The following is a 24,551-nucleotide window of genomic DNA, read 5'->3' as shown; positions in this document are numbered from 1 at the left end:
GATGGTGAGTCGGGGATAAACACTCCGCGGCGGGGGCGGCTGCTGCTCTTCTTCGGGTTCTGTCACGGTGTCGGCGGTGCCCAGCTCACCGGCCCCCTCCCCCTTCCGGCCAGCGTGGTCGCCAAAGAGGCTCTGTGAGCCCTGCTCTGCCGGGTCCACAGCGGGTCGCGCGTGTTCGGCGGCGGCGGCAGCGAGCCCGTGGGCAGTGGGGGTTGGTCCCGTGGCTCCGGCCCCCGGTGCAGAATGGCGACGGCGGTTCGGATGAACATCCAGATGCTGCTGGAGGCGGCTGACTACCTGGAGCGGCGGGAGAGAGGTGCACGGGGACGGGAGGGGTCGGACCCCAACAGGGGCCGGGGGCTCTGAGGGTCCCCGCTGCGGGTCCAGGCGCCCGGCCGCTCCGGGGGTAGTTGGAGGCGCGGAGAGCGCGACCGCGAGCGCTCCTAACCCCTCCGCTCTCCCTACGCGCCGTCGGGAGGGAGGACGCCCGCTGCCCCCCAGGCAGTGAGTGGGGGTGGAAAGGGGGCCGCTGCACCCCGGGGTCCGGGTGTCGCATCCTCCCTACCCCGTCGCGGGTGGAGTGCCGGGGGCCCCCTCGGCCAGGCCCTGGGTCTACCTCATCGGGCTCTTCCCTGCTGGCCCGTCTCAGCCGGAGGAGCAGCGCCTCCCAACCCCCGCGCCCGGCGTTTGCCCCGCATCTTCACTTAACACACCTGCTGGACGTTGCCAATGGGGAGCCCGGGCTCCAGGCGCTTAGCGACTTGATGGGTCTTTCTCAACAATGAGCAGCTGGAATGCTCCTTACACCTGCTCCGAACTGAGGGCATTCACACAATTTTAAAAACAATCATTGTTCTAAGGATTCCACCTGGCTGCGTTTAATTATTTCCACTCTATTCTTTCAATGAAATATAGGTAAAATGTAAAAAGGAAATACTGTAGAGAAGCGAGAGTATTGAATGTTCCAGGTTCATTCATTAACTGGATCCTCCGGTTTTCTAGAAGCTGAACATGGTTATGCCTCCATGTTACCATACAATAACAAGGACAGAGATGCCTTCAAACGGAGGAACAAATCTAAGAAGAATAACAGCAGTAGCAGGTAATTTGGTAAATATTTCTCTTTCCCTTTTAGGTTATACAGCAGATGACACAACCTGCAGAATGGAAGTTACCTGTTGTGATTATAACCCAGTAAATTAAGTGGCGATCATGATTCAGTAATGCACACATGGTCGTAAGCCATTGGAGGAAGCAGCCCTCTGGGTGGAGGGAATTGAAAAGAGAAATGGACATTATCCACTTCTTTCACTTTTCATAATGAAAAATTTATAATCATGTTAAAGTATCTGACTTGGCATGGGTGGTAGGATTTCATATTTGATATGTGCATTAAATACAATGGTTTGTCTGATAATCTAGTTTGTCATACCTATTTATAATGGCAAAGAGGAATGAGTGAGGTTAAAATCTGCCTTTTGGTGATGGAGGAACATATAACATCAAAATATTAATATGCCACAACCCTTTTATATTAGCCTTATTACAGTTCTTAAAATCTGTGACTCTCACTAGGAAGTACTAGCAGTTGACTAGTGGTCAGTGAAATCACATATTAAAGCCCTGAACATAGTTCCTGGCACATAGGAATACTCTATTAATGCTGTTGTCCTTTTTCCCCTCCTTGCTCTTAAAATATAAGTTAGCTAGGAAATCTATTTTATTAGATCCATTCAACTATACCTTTCATTCCAGTAAATTAAAACCATTGACATTTTCATTGCTGATTTAGAATCCTTATCCCTTTCCCATCCTCATGAATAACTCCCTGAAAGTAGCTGTATTTGGTTAGCCTCTATGGTATAATACAGACCACTGGAAACCAGAAGATTCCTACTTAAACCTAACTCGTTCTTGCTGTCTCCTCTGTCCTTGATTCTGCCAGCTGTCCTCAGTGTTGGTGGAACCACAGGATGTGAGCAGCACACAGGTGCTGAGCTCTTGAATAGGAAGGCACTTTGTGAAGCATGGGCCTGGTAATTAATTACCTGATGATTTTTTTGTTTTCCTTCCCTTCCTTAGCATTACCTGAAAGTGGTAGCTAATAGATCTGTGCATGGATACTACCCGGGCCTCTAATAAGGATGCTGATACTTACTTGGATTATACAATGGTATAGGACAGTTTAGCTATGTTGCATTTTGTTACAGTGTTAATTTTTAAATTTTTGTAAGAACTTTGAAGCCTTTTGGGTTATTTTACTGGAAAAGTGTAGTTCATTTATTCTTGTCTGCTCATGATGTGAGAGGAATTATCCACATTAATAGTCAAGGCTAGTCCTTAGCAATTAATTTTTTTCTTAAGTTTCACAGGAAAGTTGTCAGGGGATGTTCAGTGATAGGGAGAGGAAAAGAAGAGGAAGTTGAAGAGAAGTGGCTTGGTCCCAGAAGGTGATTAGGAAAGAAAAATAATGATAGTTGAGAATTTCAAGCCAAGAAACAGCCTTTCTCTTCTCTTTAATATGAAGCATTCCTGAAAAAAAAAAAAATGGCTGCAACTCCTGATTTTTTGAAAAGCTCTGTTACGTCTCTTAATGGATTTGGTTTGCTTTCAAGGTAAGAAATAGGAGGCTCTCACAGTTGTCCATATTCTGGACTAGTAGTGAATTAGTGTAATATCTTCAGTGATGCGAGGATCTCTTGAGAGACCATGATTAAACCTGGAGAAGACGCCAAGCAATCATATGAAGCAGGAGCAGGTTGTTTTATTTAAATGTAATCATTTCCTTCCTGACCTGAGCAGAGAGCCATCCCCCCCGCCCCCCCCCCCCCCCCAGAGAATGCAGTTTGATCCCTTGATTTGAATTAGACTTATATCCAAAGCTCTGTATCGTCGGGATTGTGAACTGAAGTAAGGGCTGTGGAGAGATTGCTGCTGGTTTACATAACCATTGGATAACAGTTTATTCTTGTTAATTCGGGTTGAAATGCTGTGCTCTTTGTTTGTAGAGCTGGGGTGGGGGGAATACTTTTCCTTGGACAATAAAAAATAAGATTTAGCCACATATCAAATTTCTTGGGAACTGAAAATGCAGATCTAAAGTTTTTCTAATTGCTTGTTTAAAACAACAACAACACACAAATGAAATTGTGAATATTGATTGTTTTGGAATCATCCAAAGAACTACTGGAATACAGGGAGATGGAATCTTTTTTTCCTCCCTTTCTGGTTTTTGAAATAAGTTACTAAATATGTAGAATTGAAATCCAGGCTTTTTAAAAGTATGTTAAATTGGTAAAGCAGACTTTGGCACTCATTTGAAAGAGGAAGTCCAGGACTCGCTACCCAGTTCTTTTATGAGACAGTGGCTATATAGCTGACCTGACATGGGGAGTCTTTTTGAACCAAGGACTTTTCTCATTCTCAAATACTATGTAGTTTGGTTTAGTTATCTTTCTGTTAGAATATATTTTTAAATGGTGACATTGACCTTCAATTATTACAGATTTATCAAATCTTCAATAATCACATGGAAAATCATTGTGATACAAAGTATCTGTCTCTTATAATGCTATAATTAAAAATATTAATGTTAACCCATCAACAGAGTTTGCAGGCAATCTCTGAAATGATTATTTCTTAAAAGGTCTGCTTTTTATTAAAAACAAACTCAGTTTCAGTAAACCAAATGCACTTCAATAATGCCCAAGCCATTAGGTGTAAGTCCCCTTGTAAACATCACAATGTGTTCAACACCCCTAAGTAATCAAATAAGATCTTTACTTTCCAAAACTCTGTTCAAAGTTTGGAAGGAGTTGTGCTTCCTATGGAATCTATTAAGTCTCTCTTAAAGATTCAGAATTTTTTTTTATATGTATCTTCAAAGAATCCAGAAATTTTTGGTACGAGTGCCCCGTGTGCTGTTATTTTCTCTGACAGGAGACCATGTTCTTTTCAAATATCCACCCTCCTCCACCACCACCTTCCAAGAATGGCACTTGAGGAAGGTCCTTGCCTGCGATTAAACAGGGAAATCTTCGCCAGTTGTGGTCATATACTTCCATCCATTTAAAAAATCTGTCAGACTTTGAACTTGTTATTCCCTGTTAAAACTAAAATGTCACGTGATTTTAAGCCAAAGGTTTGCACTGTAAGCCAGATTCTTGTTAACTGTGATGTCCTGTTGGCCATTGCAGAAATAAACCTTCAGAAAAATGTAACTGAAGAATGCTGAGGGATAACCAAGGGACTCAATCTAAAGCTTTTAAGTTAACCAGTTTCAAAGTTCGCACGTCCTTTATCCGGAAAACAAATGCTCTAAAACTGAAAGTGCTGTCATTTTTTTCTAGTTTTTTTCCTCGTAGAAGAGAAGTTTAAGTGCCAGATTGGAAATGTCCCATTTCAAGACTACACACACACACACACACCCCCCTAGTCTCTGATGTAAACAAACTTGATGCCCGCCTCCCCATGTAAATGAGTGGCTGAGAATTCATGGGAGCAGTGATCCTCCATGATTACTCTGAGAATTTATCTCCTAGGCACAGTGAGGTTCTAATTATGGCCTCACCGAATTTCATGGTTTGAACCAGGGCATAACCTCTTGAACTGGTTAGATTCTAGAGAGCTTCCGTAAGGTCAGGGTCCAGTGCCTTTGTAACACTGGGGAGTTCCTCAGGCTTATTTATAACTAGTCAGGGAGGAACTGTGTGAGCAGGACACTGAAGTGACCACTTGACTGACTGCTTGTGACTTTTGTGAAACCTGTCCATAAATTTTTAGACCAGACCTTATATTCAAGGTCAGCTATAAATACACTAATAACATGAATTCACGTCCACCACAGCTTTCACCCAAGGCTCTCTAATCACTTTTACAGTTGCTACCTCATTGATCCATGCTTGTTCAGTAGATAATTAGCAATACTTTTTATTCCCATTTTACGGAGGGGTTAACCAAGGACAGAATGGTAAAAGTTTTATTTCCTCCACGGTACCAGTCAGTGGCAAAGCTCTAACCAGTCTGTCGTCTTTATGTTGAAATGAGTTTTGGAAGCTCCTCCCTAAAATCATTTCATAGCTATTCAATACTAGCTCCTTCCAGAAGGTTGTATATGATAAAATAGTTACTTCAGGGAATACAGAGATTCAGGGGAGAGGGGTGATTTTTACTCATTTAAAACTGAATCCTGTAGTCAAACAACTTAGCATAAAATTTTGGTGAATACTACACCTAGAAAAACTCCAGGGCTGGAGTGGGGGTGCCACCTCCACTGTTGTACCCTCAGCCTAAAGTAAGCTTGTGGAATGATAGAACCCAAGTTCACATCACATTGTGCGGCTGTTTTGTCTTTGTATAAATAGACTTCTTTTATTTCCTTTCTTAAAATGGATTACCTTTCCACTAGGGAATGCATGCCTCTTAGTTTTTCACTTCTCTTTGAACTCTGTTTTAGATATTTACATGTACCTGACCCCCAAAGGGACTGGTTTCTTTAGTAGAACTCACTGAGTTATTCTCCCTTTTTCTGTCTTCTATCAACTTTGGAGAGAAAGAAGTTAAAAATATTTGTTGGTATTGAAGTAGTCCTTTAAGAAAAAAAAAACAACTTTTCTTATTGTTCCCCCTTTCAGATCAACTCACAATGAAATGGAGAAGAATCGGTGAGTTGGGGATTTGGGGGGTGGTATGGGAAGAGTTGTGATGCATTTTCTATTCATTAAATTGGGAATTGTTTGCTCTTCTTAACTCCTCCTACAATAGGACCTGATTTAAGAGTTCACTCTGGGCCCTCTAAACAGCACTGCCCAGAAATCACTTAGGTAGATAGAGGGCTTGCTAGTTCTAAAGACCACACCCCTCCCTCACCCCTGCAGCCTCCTGAGGAATGCCTTTTCGTGTGACTGTTCCACAGGCCAGAGCATTTTAGGTCCTAGGCAGTGTTTCCCAAATGGTGTTTTTTAAAAATTATGTGCTACTGAATATAATTGACAGTGCTGTATTAAATCATGCACACACAGATATATCTATCTATATATATATTTGTGTATACAAACACACACGTATGTGTGTAGTTATAATATCCTTGTGAATAGAGATTCTCAGAATTTGGGCAAATAGATGCAGAGCAGAAATTGGATTAGTGCAGTGGTTCTCAACCTGAGGGTCGCGACCCCTTTGGCGGTCGAACGACCCTTTCTCAGGGGTCGCCTAAGACCATCCTGCATATCAGATATTTACATTACGATTCATAACAGTAGCAACATTACAGTGATGAAGTAGCAACGAAAATAATTTTATGGTTGGGTCACAACATGAGGAACTGTATTGAAAGGGCCAGAAGGTTGAGAACCACTGGATTAGTGCCTTGTAAAGGAGCCTTCCACCCTCACTGGGTTCCGTCTTGCCACAGGCCTTAGTTGCTCTCTCACCGGGATTGCCTTGTGCTGCGTATTTACATCTTCATTTTCCACAGCAGGTGTGCCCATCCTTCAAGGACACAGCCTGGTGGCTCTCAACTCTGGTTGCACATTAGAATCACTTGCAAAACTTTTATTGTAGTGTTTTAATCATTATTTTTCATGTTAAATACATTATACTTATATAGTTATACATTTGGGAGGAAGAGAACAAATTGTTGTTTCTGCTAATTTTATAAAGTAACTTTTTATTATAGAATTTTTCAAATTTACAAAAATAGAGCAAATAATGTAATCAACTCATATGTACCCATCACCCAGCTTCAACAGTTATCAATATTTTGCCAATCTTGTATAACTAAAACAACCCCTCTTCATGGGATATTTTAAAGCAAATCTATCTCTAGTAGACTTTTTACAACAACAACAAAGAAACATAAACACTTGCTTTTACTATGCAGAAAAATCATGATAATTCTTTGTGCAACTTAAAAAACAAACACACACAGACCTCACCCCTAACAATTCTGATTTAATTGGTTTGGGTTGAGACTGTCCACTAGCCTTTTTTTTTTTTTTTTTAAAAAAAAAAAGCTCTCAGGTGATTCTCGTGTCCATTCCGGGCTAACGTCACTGAACAACCCTCATTCTAGCTGCCGAGCTCCCTTCATTGTGAAGTGCGGGCTCCCTGTCCAAACGGACTGGCTTTCTGGGTGCCTGGCAGGAACGAGAAGATGGCGTACCATACCGTGCCCACCCTCTGACGAGGGAGCCTGACTGTGAAGGTCAGGACCTGAGTGACATGTCTCGTCAGGGAAAGGGCAGACCAGACCCTCACTAGGAAGGCAAATCTCGGAACAGGGCAAACGCTTAGTATTATTCCATTGTGTGTGTGTGTGTGTAGGGCGGGGGGGGGGGCGGGTAGCAAGTGTGTTGCTGGACACGTGTTTCTCCCCATCTCTTCTTCCCGTTTCATTTCTCGGTTGCACATGTTTTAAGTCAGAGCTTTTTTAAGTCTGAGCTTCCTTTATGCTTTAGGGCTTTATATATCATGAACTGGAAACTCAAAAGTGTCTCTTCTGAAGGAGGAAAGGGAACCTAGCTTTCGTTTTCCATCTTTAGATTCTCTCCCATCTTCCTGCCTTTGGAGTGAACTGGGTAAATCGGGAGTTTTTCTGCTGAAAATTCTTCTAGTCTTCCTTCTCCCCTCTAACAGTTTACTTAGGCATTTATTTTAATGATTGAAATTTCATCCCTCCCCATAGGGCTCTTAGGCTACTACAGCTTTGTGCCTTGCGCCTCTGCAGGAATGCCACCGGAATGTCAATTTTATCATTTATTATAGTAGCTCAAAGATGTTTGTTTTCTACCAACAGTGGCCCAAGACCTTGTGCTCCGCACAGGTGTTAAATGAGTTCATACTGGGATATTAAATCATCATGGTCCCCACCTTAGAGAAATGTAGATTGTCCGTGAGCAAGACGCAGAGAGTTCCAGTTAATATGCTGAGTCTGAAATCAAGGTATGCACAGGTGGCTGTGGAGGCAAAAGTTCTAGAAAACTGGATTTGAAGTCACCACTGGTCAGGGCAGGCTGCTTATAATTCAGGCTGCTTCTGTATGACTAGTCAACTTTTGTTCGTTGAAGGGTTACTTATCTAGTTTCCTTATTGTCCTTTCATTTTTGGAATTTGGTCTTTTAAAGTCTTGATAATTCTTCCTCTAGCCTAGAGCCTGTGAACAGAAGAGAAGGAAGTAAGGACTTAAATTTACTTAATTTAGCCAAGCATTGGCTGCTGCAGTCCAGGGGAGGAGATTAAAGCTGTCGGGCACTTCTCCCTTATTAGTGTGGTTGCTTAAGATTTTAGGGTTTTGAGGTCAGTTGAACAACTGCTGTTCTAGTCTCCCTGGTTTTAGTAACTGAGTGCTATCAAAGAGCCCTGCTTTGCTAAATGCTACTACATGTGAGCCATTTTTCACCTTAACATCATATGACAAAGACTGGCATAGCTCTCAAAAAAAAAATAGCAATTTAGAAAAACACAACTTCTAACTGGGATTTTTTTCTCTTTGAATCTTTTCTGTGGCACTTTAGAGATTCTGAATAATTGGTGCTCATCAGGACTCCACTCTGAGGATACTGTGTTCAATGTACCACTTAAATAATCCTGGCATTGATGGGAAGAGAAAAGAAAAGACCTAGAATGGTGGAGGCAGTTGGTATTTTCCATTCAGTGGACTAGGTGCCGTGACCGCCAAAGAGGCTGTGTGTTAGGTGCTGGGAACCCGGAGCCCAGCACAGACCTGCTCCTGGGTGGAGGGCTCCGTTTAGTGTTGCTGTGGATGCTGGGCCCTGGCTTCTCTGCATTTTAACTAATGTTGTGGGTCCAGCCTCCTAAGGAAACGCCCTTGGTGAGGAGATGGTGTGTTTCTTTTTTTTTCAAAAACTAATCTTGTAGAAGTTTCTGAGAAATATAGAAAAATCATACTAAAAATTAAATCATCCATGAATCTAGCAGCCAGAGGAAATCAAGGGACCTTGGAAATGTATCTTTTCAATTGGTTTTGGAAAATAACTTTAAAAATCTAGTTTAGTGTAGCAAATTCAAAAATTCAGAAAAGCACAGGGAATAGTAAAAAAAATATCACCTGTAATAGACCTTGCAGCAGTAACTGCTAACATTCCTGCTAAGTTATATATTTATCTAGACTTCTGTGCATACTTTTACAAATTAACATCAGATCATATAGTAAATAGTTTGAATCTTCTTTTTAAGTTACGTTAGGAACATTTTCCAATTAAATCTCCTTTCCTAACATGACTTTTAGAGAATGCCCAGTATTGCATCATATGAATGCGCCATAATTCATATAACCAATCACCTATTTTAGGTTCTTCCCAGTATTTTGCTAATGTAAGCAATGCTTCCTTAATTTACCTTGTAGATAAATCTCTGTCCAACATCATAATTATTTCCTTAGGGTAAGGTTATAATTGTGGAATTAATGGTATACAAGTTGATATGGTTTTGATGTTGACTGCTGGATTGCCCACCAACCAGGTTATGACTGAGTCTTCCTGTGCCAGTGTACATTGTTTTTTATTATTATTTTTTAAAAATATATTTTTATTGACTTCAGAGAGGAAGGGAGAGGGGAGAGAGAGAAACATCAATGATGAGAGAGAATCATTGATTGGCTGCCTCCTGCACACCCCCTACTGGGGATCGAGCCCGCAACCTGGGCATGTACCCTTGACCGGAATCAAACCCAGGACCCTTCAGTCAGCAGGCCGACACTCTATCCACGGAGCCAAACTGGCTAGGGCTAGTGTACATTGTTTTAATCACTGAGGTTTTATCATGCACTTCAGGATCTGGTAAAGCAAATCTCTGTTCTCCTCCCCTTCTTTTTTTATTTAACCATGTTCTTAGCTATTTTCATCAGGTTGTTTTTCCTGGTGATTTTATAATCAGTCCATCAATTCCTCATCCCATAAATTCTTTTGGGATTTTCAAAATAAAAATTAAATAATTCCAATATAAATTAACCTTAAAAGGTTCTTATTTATATATTAGATGTTTCCATGTAGATCTTGCACATTTTTTGTAAAAGATATTCCTGCTTTACATATGTTTTTATTGCTATTGGTTTCCCATTGTAATTACTCATTGATTTTTATTGGAAAAAGAAAATATTTTAATCTTTTGTTATTCTCTTTACTGATGGTAATTCTGCTGTTTCCTTCTCTTCACTGGGAATTCCTCTGGTTTGAATACCTTCCAATAAGCCCTTAGCAAATGGAGACTGAGTGAATGCATAGAAGCTGCAGCCAGTGTCAGGAGTCAGGTGCTAGAATGGACTCTTTTTTTCCCCCCCTAAAAGAAGGCTCTAGCATCTCCGTTAGTAGCAGACACTGGTGTTTCTGGAATGGTGCATGTGCAGGCCTTGCTGGAATTAGGCAGCTGGTCTAGAGAGATTACCTCTGCCAGAGTCTTCTGAACCCCATGACGAAGATTGTTGTGTGTGCTCCGTGGGGAGGACTCAGCAGCCTGATGTAAGCTGTTATTTTCGTTTTGTCAAACAGTATTTCAGTGGCATCTGGTCTGGCATATGAAACCATTTCAGCCAGGTCCTTTCTAGCAGGATATTCTAATTCATTGCAGGTCCCTGTAGTTGTTACTTTCGCATTTTGGCTTTTCAAATAGCTAAGCTCCTTCAATCAAAGGGATAGAGGACTGACTTTGCATGGGGTCTGAGTTGTGGTATGTATTGCACCACTCTTACTGCTCCTGAACTCCCTCAAGTACATTCAGATCTCACTGTAGGATGTTGTAACACATCCACATTGCTTTGTTGCCACATGAGGCTAAGGGCGCGACCTGGTTATTACACAGGAAGTATATAGGTATCAGTGTGCAGTATTTGATGGTGTGGAGGAGCACTCCGATTTGTACCACTAGAATCCATCTTTCCTCTTGGGTAGGTAGGATCTGCCCTTGGAAGAACTTGGAGAAGAGAAATATGCTGGTTATTCAATTAGTTTCCAATCCCCTACCCAGAACACAGGCTTCTCTGACTTTTTGTCATAGGCATTAATAGTCAAAGTGAGAGATAGAGCAAGCAAGTACTAGTTATCATATCTATATATCTATATATCTATATATCTATATCTATCTATCTATCTATATATATGTATATTTTTTTAATTGGGCTCTAGAAAGGAAATATTAATGAGGCATACTTATGTATTTCATACTTTTATTAGAGAAGTGATTTTATAACTTAAATGTAGCCACCATGAATTGCTATTTATACATTCACTGTTCACTGAGTGCCATGTTCCTGTACAGCTAGCATATATAACTACCTTTGTAAATTTTTACAAAGATTACTATCACAATTCTGAAAAATCTCCAAGACCTTCCAAAGCTTTAATTAAGGTGGTAATAAGTGTTTGGCAATTTTTTATAAAGGAATCATTTTAGAAAAAGGAAGTAAGTCCTTTTTTTCTTTTTTCCTCAAAGCATGACTTGTATGTAGCCTTCATCAGGGTTTTTTGTTTAACCCAGTAAGGTTTTGTTCTAAAACCAAACTCTGGAGAAGGTTAGGCCCTATCATCCCTTTTAGGGAGTAATTTTTGACCCCTTAAGATTTGTTTCTTCTTTCTTTATACTAAATAACCTCTTTTTCTTACTATATACCTACATCTGAAATTATTTTTATTCCTCTCCAATTATCCTTTAAGATTTATAAGGCTATTTAATTGGCTAACTCTGTGTCCACATAGAGGTAGGAGATAAAATGGTGAAACCTTGGCATTAAATAGACCATTGTTTATATAACTCTTTTTCTTCTTCTTTGGTTAATAATCTTAGGCCCAGCTTTAATGAAAACTAGTACTCAGTGTATCATGTTTGTTAAGTAAGGCTTTCTTCAGAGAGAAAGGATATGAATTACCGAAGATAGCAGATTCTACTCTTAGGTCAATATCTGCAGACACATTGTTATTTCTATTTAATATAAATTAGAAGACTTGGTCTCTTCCATTATTTGGTAACGAAAGAAACAGAACAAGTTGGATACATAGGAGGTCTGTAGCATGTGAATAAAGGAATATGATCTATTTGAAAAAAAAAAAAAGCTTATGATAAGCTATAAAACCTTAAAAACCTTTATGGAGAAGTTAAGTCAAACAAGTATGACTGAGGAAAATGAAGAAATATGTTAGAGGGCAAAGTGGGTGCATTCTGGAATTTTCGTGAGAGCTGGTATTGGTCATGGTCTGAAGGTCCCTCAGATAAGTAATCTTGCAATAATTTGTTGACATGTCTGACCACTCTAACTAGATTTTAAGTGCCTCCAAAGCAGGGACTTGGTCTTACTCAACATTACACCCCCTGCCCCTCGGAAGGCAGCAATGCATACACTACTGCCCCGTGAGAAATACTAGTGGAGTAAACGCATGAAAGCGCTCAGTGTGTGTTTCAAGATTCCCACCTATAAACCTACTTATCTACCCTCTTCACTCACTGGCTTCCATGTTGTTTGCCCTGCCTTGACCTTATAATTCTTTTTTGTATCATTTTCACTTTACTGTGAAGATCTGAGGGAGAGAGCTCAGTCACACCTTCAATAAAAAAGACTAATCTCTGATAACAATGCCTCCCTCACAACAGAGAAGCACGACATGCACTTCGAACGGACCTGAGACCATTCCCAGTCTCTCTGTCCACGTGAGGAAGAGCTTTAGGGTTGACACAGCAAATACACAAGCACTCTCTGCAGATTGCACCACCTACCTAGATTCTTACTCCTTTTGTTGCATCTGTTCCCCAGCTTACCAAACCTGCTGGCCTGACAGACACATGGGTAGAATCAAGGAAGCTAGAGTGTGGAGGCAGAAATAAAAAGAGCAGCGTTGAGGCTCGTCTAAGAGCACGCTGGTCAGCCTGGTGCCTTCGCCAGTGCCAGAGCTCAGGATGACTGCCTCAGAGCCCGAGCTCGTCATTCGTGGCTTCCTTCTCTTGCTTATTTTCTCAGACTCATGGCTGACAATAGTTAAGGAAAACTAACAACAGAAGTGCATGGCATCCAGATGCATTTTATATTTAAATCTTTAATATATTTGGAATTTATTTTGATGTTAGTCTCCCCACTTCCCTGCCATTTTCTGACTAATCCTTTCCCCACTCCCCCAAGGATTTGCAGTGCTATTTCCACTAAATGCTAAATTCATATCTATTCTTTGGTCTCTTCCTGGGAATTTTTGATTCTGTTCACTTGATTTGTCTGTCTCTTCCTGTATTAGTATATACTGTTTTTAATTATTGAAGCTTTATAATACAATTCAATATCACATTTCCTCCTCATTCTTCTTCTTAAAAAATTTTGGCAGTCGTTCTCTCACACATTTATTCTTCTAGATGAAGTTAAAACTAATTTCCCAGTATTATAAAGAATACTGTTGGGATTTTTTTCTTGGAATTATGTTAAATATATAGATAAACTTAGTAAGATTGACATTTTTACTTTGAGGATTCATTTCTGGGAATTTGCTGTTTTTTCCATTTATTCAAATTTTCTTATGTCTCTCGGCAACGTTTGGTCATTTTCTTCCCAGAGATCCTTCCCAGACGGTTTTAAGTTTGTTCTGGAACATGCCATCCTTTCTTCTTGCTATTGTGCTAGGTGTTTTAGGGCCTCTGGATTTGGAAACACATGTAGAGATATGCTGGAAGTTCCAAGATCAGCACTTTGCCCCTATCTTTCCTTTCCTTTGGCCATCGCAGTAGAGGCCAGGCATTTCGGACGTGCCCTCCCTCCTTTAAGTCCCTCCGTCCGCTGCCTCTACGTGATGTGGGTGGCCTGAAGGAATCTTCTCCTTTCGCATGCAATGGCTTTATAAACTCTGTGCTAATTTTATAATGTAAAACAAAAGTGCTTTTAGCATAAGCAAGATCTGTGTTTCCATAGAAAATGGGTAAGACTGTCCATGTTTTAATGGCAGAAGAGATCTATTTTCTTTAAGGACGAGTTTAGTGATTGGATTTTATCAGCTAGCCTCTATCTACCTAGTGAGACATGGAGTTCCCTACTGATTTTAAAGAAATATTATAGAGCTATGATTATGGGTTTGCTCCCAGTAATTACTCTTCTACAGAGGAAGCGAGGATTGAAAGAATAACTGCTACCAGAAATGGAGTACTCCATGTCAGACCTGGCCCAGGGGCTTCCCCGCCTTGTCTCAGTTAATATCACACGGCCCTCAGGTGGGCATTGCCACCCTTCTGCTGAGGAAATGAGGGCTCCATGGAGTAAAGAAACTTGCTCAAGGTCGCACAGGGAGGAAGGGCCAGAGTCAGGGTCCCAAAACTTGACTCTTCATTACTATACTAATATTGGGTTGTATAGAGATTGACAGATTGATTTTAAAATAATTAAAAACAAAAGTAAATAAAATTTGAGATATTAAAAACTTACTGACAAGAAACTATAGTTTATATCTCATGTAGTTATAGGCCACACTTGATTCCGAGTGTTACTGATTATAGCTCAGATCAAAGATTGGTTTCTTTATGCTACTGTAGACCAAAGGTGTGTCAGCCCATTCAGAATAATTAAAGCAACAGTTCTGAAGAGTCAGCAGGTGACGTTGTCAAAGTTCATGACCTTGGTACAGAGCAGTTGGATCATGGCAAAAAGAAGTGGCAGCCTGGGGCCGAAGGGAGCCAGGATTTGGCAAAACCCTCTTCTGCTGGGGGTGGGGAGTGGGGGGGCAGCTCTTGGCAGCAGTAGGCGGGACTGTCTGAAGATGTGATGGGAGGAGACGCACGGAGGGGTCACGGCGAGGCGTCTAGTGGCTTCCTGTTGAGGATATGTGACAAAACCCTGCCAGTTCCCCAAAGGGGAGTTGGACCTGGTTCAAAAGTGGTCCCCAGGCCCCTCCTGCAAAACCAGATCCCTGGGCAGGAAGCTATCAGGACTGAGGGGAGAGCTGAGACAAGGGCTTGTTCTGCTTGCTTTGGATCTGGGAGCTCCATGGGTGCTCAGGGCTGGCTGCAGGAGTCCAGGTCCCAGGGTGGAGGGTGTGTCTGTGTGTCTGTCTGTGTCTCAGGGTTGAGGATCCTCAGGGGGAGTTGTTACAGAGATGTCTGTATAATTTTGTTATCTGGTTCAGGAATTGAATATCACTGCTCTGTGATGGAACTGAGCCTACCAGACACCAACCAGGGGTGTGTCTGCAGGCAGGTGGCAGGTGGGCAGGGCGGCCCTCAGGCTGGAGCAGTGAGGCGCTAGGAACGTGCCAGAAAGCACTTCGGTCCTATTTTCATAGAACGAGACCAGAAGACACCAAGTGAACATGTATTACCTTCAGCTCAAATTAGTCAAATTGCTTATTTCTAGTTTCACAACTGGGAGTGTTCTTTGGAAACCCACATTTGGGTAGTGAAAATACTTTCTGGGCTAGACTCCCTGTGTAACTAGAATGACGGTGCATGGAAAGATGACTTTACTATTATATTTTTATCAGTAGACAAACTTCCTAAAAAATTTACATACTCATCTGTAGATAAACCTGCATCATAAAGACTAATGTGACTCTGTTCTGAATCATGCAGTCTTTGCAAATAACAAGCCAACCGAAAAATGTCCAATTCTTTTTAATTTCTGAGCTTTTTTTCCTAACTCAACAATTAGTCTATAAACTTTGTAGTAAGAAATAAGTTGGATAACTGTATGTGTAAGTACGTGACTGAGTATACTTTCTTATGGTGTTTCTAGTAACGATAGATTTTCACTGCTCTTTTTGAAGAATATTATTATCCACGGTGAACAAGTACATTTTACACAGGTTCTGCTCCCCCGCCCCCATGCAGAAGGAGGAACAGACCTCTAATGTGAGTCTTTGCTTGTGACCACAACAAATGGACAGGTTTTCAGAGCAAGTGAAAGTCTTATAATATAGTTAGGCATTTGTCCCATTCAGTCTTCCTGGCTCAGGAATGAGAGCTGTTCTTCTCGAGCTTATTAAGGCTGAGAGGGCCCTTGGAGAATGTAGAACAGCTCCTTTAAGATCCAGACGAGGAAGGAGGCTCAGAAGCAGATGAGGCAGTGGCTCAAAAGGCTGTCAAGTGCACCCCTGGTCAGATCTATCTGCCTTGGGGTGTCACCTGAAGTCTTGATATGAAGGGTGTGAACTGACTTCCTTGCATACTGACCTATCGTAGAGCTTTCTGATGGTTTTCTCCTTTTGGTCTGCATTCCCAGCTTCCATTAATACAGTAAAGTTTTTAAGAGGGAGGAAAAGGACAAACTAAGCTTTAAGGTTTTCTTCAAGTTCAGCTGCAAGGAGGCTCCTAGGAGCTCTGCTCAGGTCATTGTGTGTAGGGAATGGCCTGTGTCTAACACCCCAGGACCCTGAGCACTGCTGAAGGCCAGAGAAGGGAGAAGTGGACTCTCCTTGAGGGGCTCGAAGTCTAGTTGACTAGATGGTATCTGATCGGCAAACATTTATTAAGCCTGTGGGAGGGGGAGGCGCTGTGGCAACACAGCAGTGATGAAGCTGCAGTCCCCGCTTTCTGAGGAGCCTGCAGTGAATGGTTCAGTCACAATGCCAAACACCACATCAGCACAGTCAACTCCCAGCGCACAGCATGAATAACTAAGTACTCAGAAAACGAAATCTCCATGGGCTGGAAGGCCTGCGAAGGCTTTAGGAGGTGGCAGCTGAAACAAAAACTCTGAATCTTGGCCATGTTCATAGAGTCTGCCATGTTCTAGAACAGGGGTGGGGAACTTTTTTCCTGCCCAGGGCCATTTATAACATCATTAAAAATTAGCCTGCTGTATTTGGTCATTTAATTAACTCACCCCTAATGCCTTGGCAGGGCCAGACCCAATGATTTCGCGAGCCAGCCGTTCCTCACCCCTCTTCTAGAATAAAATCCAAACCAAGATTTCAATGAAGTATTAATTTCTAAAAATTCAGGAATTTTTGTGCTTCTGGTCAGTCTTTGACGAAAGGCCCTTTCTTCTGTGTGTTGCTGTGGCTCCTGCCTCATCCAGCCTCTCTCCTCTTCCGCTCTGTCCCATGGCTCCATTCTGCCACTCTCCAAGAGATACACGTGGTTCTCTTCAGCTGTTCAGCATGCTTGTTCATGTAGCATTACCAGTGGTACTTTTTCATTATTTTTTAAAAAATATATTTAACTTTTGAATAGCAGTAGCTTACATGGTTGAAAAACCAAAAAGTATAACACATTATTCAGTGAAAATTATCCCCCTTTCTTCATCCCAGTCTGACGGTTCCCTGACTTCTCTCTGCCCAACTACTGTTACTAGTTTTTTATGTATCATTCTAGATTTTATGTCCATACAAGAAGACACAAATATTTCCTCCATTTTTACCAAAGATAGCATGTTATATGCAGTTTGCTTTTCTTCACTTAATATACTTGAGAGTTCTTTCCTAATAGCACATAGAACATATTCTCTTTTCATAGCTGCATAGCACTCCACTACATGGATGTACCCTAGTTAATTTATTTTCTCCCTATTGATGATCATTGGGGTTGTTTCTGTCTTTGCTATTTCAGATAAAACTTAACGAATAATATGTCATTCACATGTATAAATACTGTCTACAGCAATGATGTAATTATAGTGACTTAGTGGTCCTGAATGGGTAAAGATAAATATGGTTTAAAAGGATTCTCACCTGGCATGTCATTATTTTCTGAATTTGGATATTCTCTATTCAGAAACCGGGATATAACCTGATAAATATGCCTGGTGAACAGTAGATATTAGTCCCTATTCCAACACAGGTATTTTAAATAGATTTAACTGTAGAAAACTCTGGATTTTGCTTCTCCTTGGTTTTCATCAGAGATATATATTGGGCAAGAGGTCACTGGTGGTCTTGGACATCACTGGGCCTGGGCAACTTCATACTCTTTCAGAACTTGTTCTTGAGGCATACCTTTTGGTCTGCCATGAAATTCTGAAATGCTACTGTGATCTTGTTTTTATAGACGGGCCCAACTTCGCTTGTGCCTGGAGAAGTTGAAGGGGCTAGTGCCGCTCGGGCCTGAATCAAATCGACACACTACATTGAGTTTATTAACAACAGCCAAATTGCACATAAAGGTAAGTGTATCCTTGAGATGTCTGTTTATCTTTGCCTGAGCAGTAAGGGTTTGTTACGAGGACAGCAAAATGTATATCTGCAGGACCTCTGAGCTCTTCCTTCCCGCCTTTTGGATGAATCACAGGCACCCCAGACGCAACACGTCCAGACCCATCTGAGTGTTTCTCACCCTTAGGCACCAGAAGTTCAGTGGTCCATCCAACTGCCCATCGGATTATACAAGCCAGAAACTCAGGGCAATCCTTGTTAGCTCTTGCTTCTTAGCCATATATCTAAGTTGTCTCCAAGACCTAAATATTTCACAGCCTCTCTCCTTCCCTTTTCACCCATCATCTGTAATAAATCCTGCAGTGCCTTCCTCTGAGCTGATCTGTGCGTCCCAAGAACAATCCATCCTGAGCTCAAGTTCTGTCACCCTGTTTAGAATTCTTCTGTGGTTCAGGACGTACTCTGCCACCAGGCCTGCCCCTCACCTGTGTGCAGTGTCACCCTCTCTGCCCCAGGCCTTCTTTCAGTCCCTAGCACTTGTCATGTTCTCAGTCCACAGGGCCTTTCTACATGCTGTTTGGATGCTTTCCCCTCTTTACCTACTTAACTTCTTGTCATTCTTCATATCTCAGCACAGATACCACTAGCTCAGGGAAACCTTCCCTGACCTGGTTACTTTCTTCTGTGACAGGTGGTCCTATTATTGGGTGATTCTCTCTTAGCACTTGTCACAGTTGGCATCCCAGTAGTGGTTTGTGTGACTATTTGGTTGTCTCCATCCTTAGAATATAGACTCTCCAGGGAGGGGACCAGGTCTCTGTGGTCACCTTGTATCCCCAGGACTTCCAAGAGGGCTGGCACAGAGGTAGCCTTAGTATGGAGCTGGGATAGCAAAGGGGGAGTGAGTTCTGTTCAGGCTCTTGCAGCATGTTTTTCTAGTCATGACTAGAGGCCTGGTGCATGAATTCATGCACGGGTGGGGTCTGGCTGGCCCCGCCCCCTGTTGAACTCCGGTCAAACTACTGGTCTAGGGGACAGTTTGCATATTACCCTTTTATTATATAGGATTGGAAAATGTCACTTTAATTATGGTTAGTAGCCTACATTCATGACATTTCTTGGAGGGGGGGGGAATCTCTGTTTAGAGCAAAACAATCACAATTAAACAATCTTCTTAATTATCTGAAGAATATGAGAAGCTAGAGGACAGATTTGTAAAAATAAGTGGTCTAAGGAAATGTTTTTTCAAAGCTCTTATGTTGGACAATTTGGAATCAGGACTTCAAAAGGGACTATTATTTCCTGCTAACAAACAGAAGTTAATTGAGATTTGGCATGATGCAAAAAGTGCTTATGTAATTGGGCCATGCACTTGAATAAACACACATTTAAATAGAAGTCTGTTTCCTAAGCTCCCACCACATGCACTGCTCTAGTTCGGAGATTAGGTGTTCAGGGTGTCGCTGCAGGCACGGGAGACCAGGTTGGGGGTTCCTGCCTGCAGTCTTTTCCGTATCAAAAGTGAGGGGCACCAGGAGGCTAGTCTCAGAGCTCCCCCCTAGAGTCCTCGTGACAGCACAGGTACAGCATTGTCCGTGCCCAAGGTGTCAGGCGAAAACAGGAGTCCCAAGCCAGTCAACTTCCTGTCTGTGCGAAGCTACTCACACACCGAAGGAAATCTGCCAATTTTTTCAGAAGCCAATGCTAGAGAGGAAGATGCAGGGTCATTGCCAACTGTGAAATCTGCCTGTGGACTCTAACTACCCCTTTGACTTGCAGAAACTTGAAGATTGTGACAGAAAAGCCATTCACCAAATAGACCAGCTTCAGCGAGAGCAGCGGCACCTGAAGAGGCAGCTGGAGAAGCTGGGCATCGAAAGGATACGAATGGACAGCATCGGCTCCACGGTCTCCTCCGAGCGCTCCGACTCCGACAGGGGTGAGCCCCGATCCCTGCGTCCTCGCCCCCCACCCCCTCTACCACCGGCCAGAGGCAGGACAGAGAGGGAATAAGAACCTGCTTGTGATGTAGGGAAGTTGAGCTGACCGTCAGTAACGAGTCCCTCTCTCCTTTTAGCAGTTAGGCCCCAGTGTCCAGAGGGCTTGGCCTGGAGTCGCCTGGGTTTTCAGCCCGAGCTCTCTGAAGGGTGCCTTTACCACTGTCTCTCTTGTCCCCCCACAGAAGAAATCGATGTGGATGTTGAAAGCACAGACTATCTCACGGGCGAGTTGGACTGGAGCAGCAGCAGCGTGAGTGATTCTGACGAGCGGGGAAGCATGCAGAGCCTCGGCAGTGACGAGGGCTACTCCAGCGCCAGCATCAAGAGAATAAAGCTCCAGGACAATCGCAAGACGTGCCTCGGGCTATAAGAGAGGTCGCTGCGGCTGCCCGTGGTCTCCTGTCGGCTCTGAGTAGGTAGTGTACTGGACCTGCCCACGGTTCCCTTGCACGTCAACTTCCGTGTACCACCTTCACCACATCAGCTCTGTAAACGTTTGCAAGGAGTGCTTAGGATTTCATCCACGAGCTTCTCTTTCTCTCCACAGAAATTCGTCTGAGAGACTGTACATTCCAATCGATTTGAAGCACCCAAGAATTCTTAGACCGAATAAGCAATTTTCACATCTCAGCAGTTTCCCCCTCTTATTTACTGTCCCCACGTAGCCTGCCAGACCTTGCTTAACGTTTCCTGGCTTACTGTGTTCCTTGCCTAGCAGAAATGTCTGACTGTGTCTTGTGCTTAGGATTGAAGGAAACAAGCTTCAAAGTTGGGAGCCTGACCTCAGAACTCCAAAGTCGGCTTTGACAGTGGCATTTAAGAGCACTTACCCGCAGACCTCTCCCCAGGGAGGAGGCAGGAATACCTCCAGGGGACACCCGCACCCCGTGCTCAGTCCCAGAACCCCGTGCGGATGGGCGTCTGTCTCTCTGAAGTGGACACCTGGAGAGTATGGCTTTGGGGTTGCACAGCTCATCAAAGTTCCAATATTGTTCGTTCTCACAAACAAAATAGCACCGTCTATTTTTGTGATGTTTTTGGGGCTGCGCTGTGTACCGCTATCCCCAATGCGCATTCTTCTCCAAGTTTGTTATGGTACTTGTCTCTGGAACATTTTTTTTTCCTACCTCAGAGATAAATTAGATCTCCATTTCCCACTTAACACAAAGTGATTATGCCTCTTTTCCCCCAGAATAAGTGACATTTGGTCCAATTCTAATCTATTTTCCTATTTAACTTTCAGCAATAACTGAGCTTTGACACTAGCTGAGCTAGTGCCTACCACCAGTGAAAGGAAAGTCCGCGTTTCTGCTCTGTGTTGCAGGGGAACAGGAGGGGCTGGTACGTGTTACTAGAATCCCTCGCTATTTTTGGACTCACCCGGAACTTCTTCATGAAGGCTTTTGGGTTGATAGTTTAAAAGGCTGATTTTTTCTTCTTGGTTATGATTTCTCCCTTACGTGGTCCTCCACTTTGTAGCATTTTTATTTAAGCTAAAACAGAGCACATGTATATGTACATAAGACACATTAAATCTATAAAGACTATTTATTCATTTTATATAAACTAATGTAATGGAAAATGAATTCTTATGACTTTGTGCTTTTATAGATGTTCTAGAAACTTTGTATGTAGGATCTACAAATTGGCTCATTCCCCTTAATATTTTTGCATTCATATTTTTGAGGTCTTGATATTTTCAGCCTCTGGCGAATCTTTTCCATTGAATTTAAACCATTTGTAAAATCTGTGACGCTGAAACAGAGTGTATGTCACAAAGTGATGAGAACATTCCTAGAATCCACAGACGCACTGCAACCTAAGGGCTCGACAGCTGAACCAGCGCGGGGCCAGCTGTGCCGCGCTGGCCTGCGGTCTCTAGCATGCCACAGCCTCACCACTCCGCCTCCACACACCAAATGTTCAAACACTCTGCACAGCAGCTCATTCTAGACATGAGAGCAATGTAAACAAAGCAAGATTACTTTTGTGTTTTCTCAATTAATGATTAAAAAATTTTTTAATTGGAAGCAGTGGATTGCTAAATGATCCCAAAGTCATGTATAACTCTCCTGTGTTTATTTTGTTCTGGTTTTTCCTTCATTTCAGCTTTGAGTGGGGGCGGGGCAGGTGACACACAGGATTTTTTTATTGTTGGAATCTTTTCCAATTACCAGCTGAAGATTTGCACTGAAATACAATTTGTATGCCTTCTGCATTTTTAAAGCCTGCTTCCTGAGTTTAAGCAGAGTGATAGTGTTCAAAGAGCCAGCTCAGCCTGTAACGTGTTTGAAAAGATATGTCTGCACTTTGAGGTCCCTTTTGAATGCCATTCGCTAGACCTCACAAGCATTTTGTTGAATAGCTATGTTCAAGCGCCTCACAAGTCCACGATGCTGGATGGCATCAGACACTCAAGACTTTGGGAGAAGCCTGTGGGCTTGCATTGGGGAGGGAACAAAATCTGTGTATTTGTTAATTTAGAAATAAGGCATCTCAGAGATGCCATTATTTTCTGTGTTTTAATTGTTGTGCCTTTGAGTTAAACTGCATTTTTTGTCTCTTGGTTGAAATATGAAATGTACTGTCCCGATATAAAACAGTAATTATCTGACCTTTGCACTGTTTGTCTGGTCCTTTTCAATCTGACTGCATAGAAATGTGGAACTTGCTAGATTAACTGACACCAGGGTGAGATGTTACTTTCTAAACTCGAGGTAGACGGAATCGGCAAGCGAGATGGGCCTCTCTCTGACCAAAACTGTAACCTTCAGGACCAGCAAACTCAGCCCACGGCAGCTAATCCCCTCACCCACACGGCTGACGGGCAGCTCGGTTTGCCAATCTGTCCTCTCATTCACTGATCCACCAGCTTGACTGTTCAGAACTATACAGTCCTCTTGGTTTTGAGTTTTTTTAAGCAAAATGAAAAACCTTTCTATTAGGGTTGTTGGGGGGAGGGGATGAGCAAAGAGATAAACCCCGGCCTTTAAGATTTTTGACAACTGTATGTGAACAGATGTGTGTATAACTATAGGCACATGCATATTTTTATGTGAAAATTAATTTTAAAAAACAAAGGAAATCTCAACTACATTCTTATGGAAACCATTGCAATGCAAATGGGAAATAAGAGTGTGTCGTCCAGTTTCGTTTTATGCTGTGAGGAGGGAGCTGTGTGTGCTTCCGTTAGCATCCGGGAAACACACTGCCCGCGCCTTCTGGCTTAGGACGTGGCAGAGCACCCGGCGTTTTGTGTGCTTTCTGTTGCTAAGCAGGGAGGCGAAGCCTTCAAGGTGCTGACAGCGACTGCTGCACCTTCCTCTCGTGACTGGTTCAGGACCTAGATTCTTCTCCCTGTCCACCCAAGACTAGAATAATTTCAGTTTCCATTCAAAATTGAATACTTAAGTCTAAGCAGGTCCTGACCCTGCAGTTGGCCATGTGAGTGTTTTTTGGTGTGTTTTTAAGGTGGCCATTTTCCTTTAACCTCTACTTTTTAAAAAAAGGAAGGAACCGTACCTGGTTCCCAGTACCTTCTTCATCCCTCACGTGGCCGAGAGCAAATCCCAGGGTGTGGGGAGGAAAAAAGTGTAAACCAGGTAGGATTCTGATGTTCAAAATGACTAGCAATATTTGGGGGCTTGCTAATGGATTTTTGTGGGGTTTTTTTTCTTCTTGCCTCTCCCCATCATTTAAAGAGAAAACTTATTTTTGCAAAGAATGTACATACACATTATCATTTAGATTTCTATACCATAAGGTATTGGCAAGAATATCGCTTTCATTGTGCTTTATAATCTATTTCCCCAAATCTCTGTCCTTGTTTTCCCAAGTGTTTTTTTGTTTGTTTGTTTGTTTTTTTTCTGTTTTCCCCTTTACCTGCCCTGGCACCAGGAAGCCAAAGGCTGCAAGGCATTTCCTGCATGGCAATCTATTATTTTTTCTATGTCTAACTCTTGGATACAGTATGTTTAGGTAGCTGGCTACTCATGATTTTAAAAATTTTCTGGGAGAAGATGACCCAAAGGCCCTTTTAGATGAGTTGGTATTTCTCATTCTACTTGATCAGATCTCTTTGTTTTTGAAGATACCTGAAGGTTGTGGGGAGGGCTGCAATATGTAATTTATCATGATTTTTCATTAATATTACATGGGCGATTTTCTTACATTCTTCTGAAAGAAGAAATAATTGCCTGGCACTGCTACTCAGCTATTGAATGGCTGAGGAAATCGAGTATCTTTGTCTTCTCGCAAAAATCATAAAATGAGAATTAGTAAGACACCCAATTCTAACGTTGATCCAGATCTTTTATTTTGATTTCTTATTCTCTCTAGAGGGCTGGGGGGAGGAGGGGGCATTCTTGATTTTACCAAACTTGCCTTCCCCCTTGTCCCTAGACTTGGTGCTCTGGGAATGTTGCTGTTAACCATCAAGTGTTGGGGGCCATTTTCCTCATGGTAAACACACACTAAACAGGGAGATGACAGT

At 42.4% G+C, this 24,551-nt stretch overlaps 1 protein-coding gene across 6 annotated transcripts; it reads left to right on the top strand.

Annotated features, from left to right (window-relative positions):
• On the top strand, window positions 1-23,766 carry MXD1 (MAX dimerization protein 1). Of its 6 annotated transcripts, none has more exons than XM_036334243.1 (7): window positions 5-316; window positions 1,003-1,102; window positions 5,634-5,663; window positions 17,956-18,070; window positions 19,839-19,998; window positions 20,242-20,471; window positions 20,607-23,766. In XM_036334243.1, exons 1-6 carry the CDS (start codon window positions 244-246, stop codon window positions 20,427-20,429), a joined length of 666 nt encoding a protein of 221 aa, XP_036190136.1. In that variant the 5' UTR covers window positions 5-243; the 3' UTR covers window positions 20,430-20,471; window positions 20,607-23,766. The 6 variants fall into 6 exon arrangements, with proteins under 6 accessions (XP_036190137.1, XP_036190136.1, XP_036190135.1 ...); XM_036334242.1 differs by having other exon boundaries at window positions 20,242-20,475; XM_036334244.1 differs by having other exon boundaries at window positions 1-316; window positions 20,245-23,766.
• The last annotated feature ends 785 nt before the right edge of the window (window positions 23,767-24,551 follow it).

Source organism: Myotis myotis, unplaced genomic scaffold, assembly GCF_014108235.1.
Source record: "Myotis myotis isolate mMyoMyo1 unplaced genomic scaffold, mMyoMyo1.p scaffold_m19_p_14, whole genome shotgun sequence".
Lineage (NCBI taxonomy): Eukaryota > Metazoa > Chordata > Mammalia > Chiroptera > Vespertilionidae > Myotis > Myotis myotis.
Note: the sequence above shows the minus strand (reverse complement) of the source record. Positions and strands in the feature narration are given on the sequence as shown.

Bases quoted from the DNA above. Each gene is read 5' to 3' on its own strand.
- MXD1 (XM_036334243.1), top strand. From the start codon at position 244: ATGGCGACGGCGGTTCGGATGAACATCCAGATGCTGCTGGAGGCGGCT. The intron at 317-1,002 runs GTGCACGGGGAC...CCGGTTTTCTAG, and splicing joins CCTGGAGCGGCGGGAGAGAG to AAGCTGAACATGGTTATGCC. The intron at 18,071-19,838 runs GTAAGTGTATCC...TTTGACTTGCAG, and splicing joins CAGCCAAATTGCACATAAAG to AAACTTGAAGATTGTGACAG.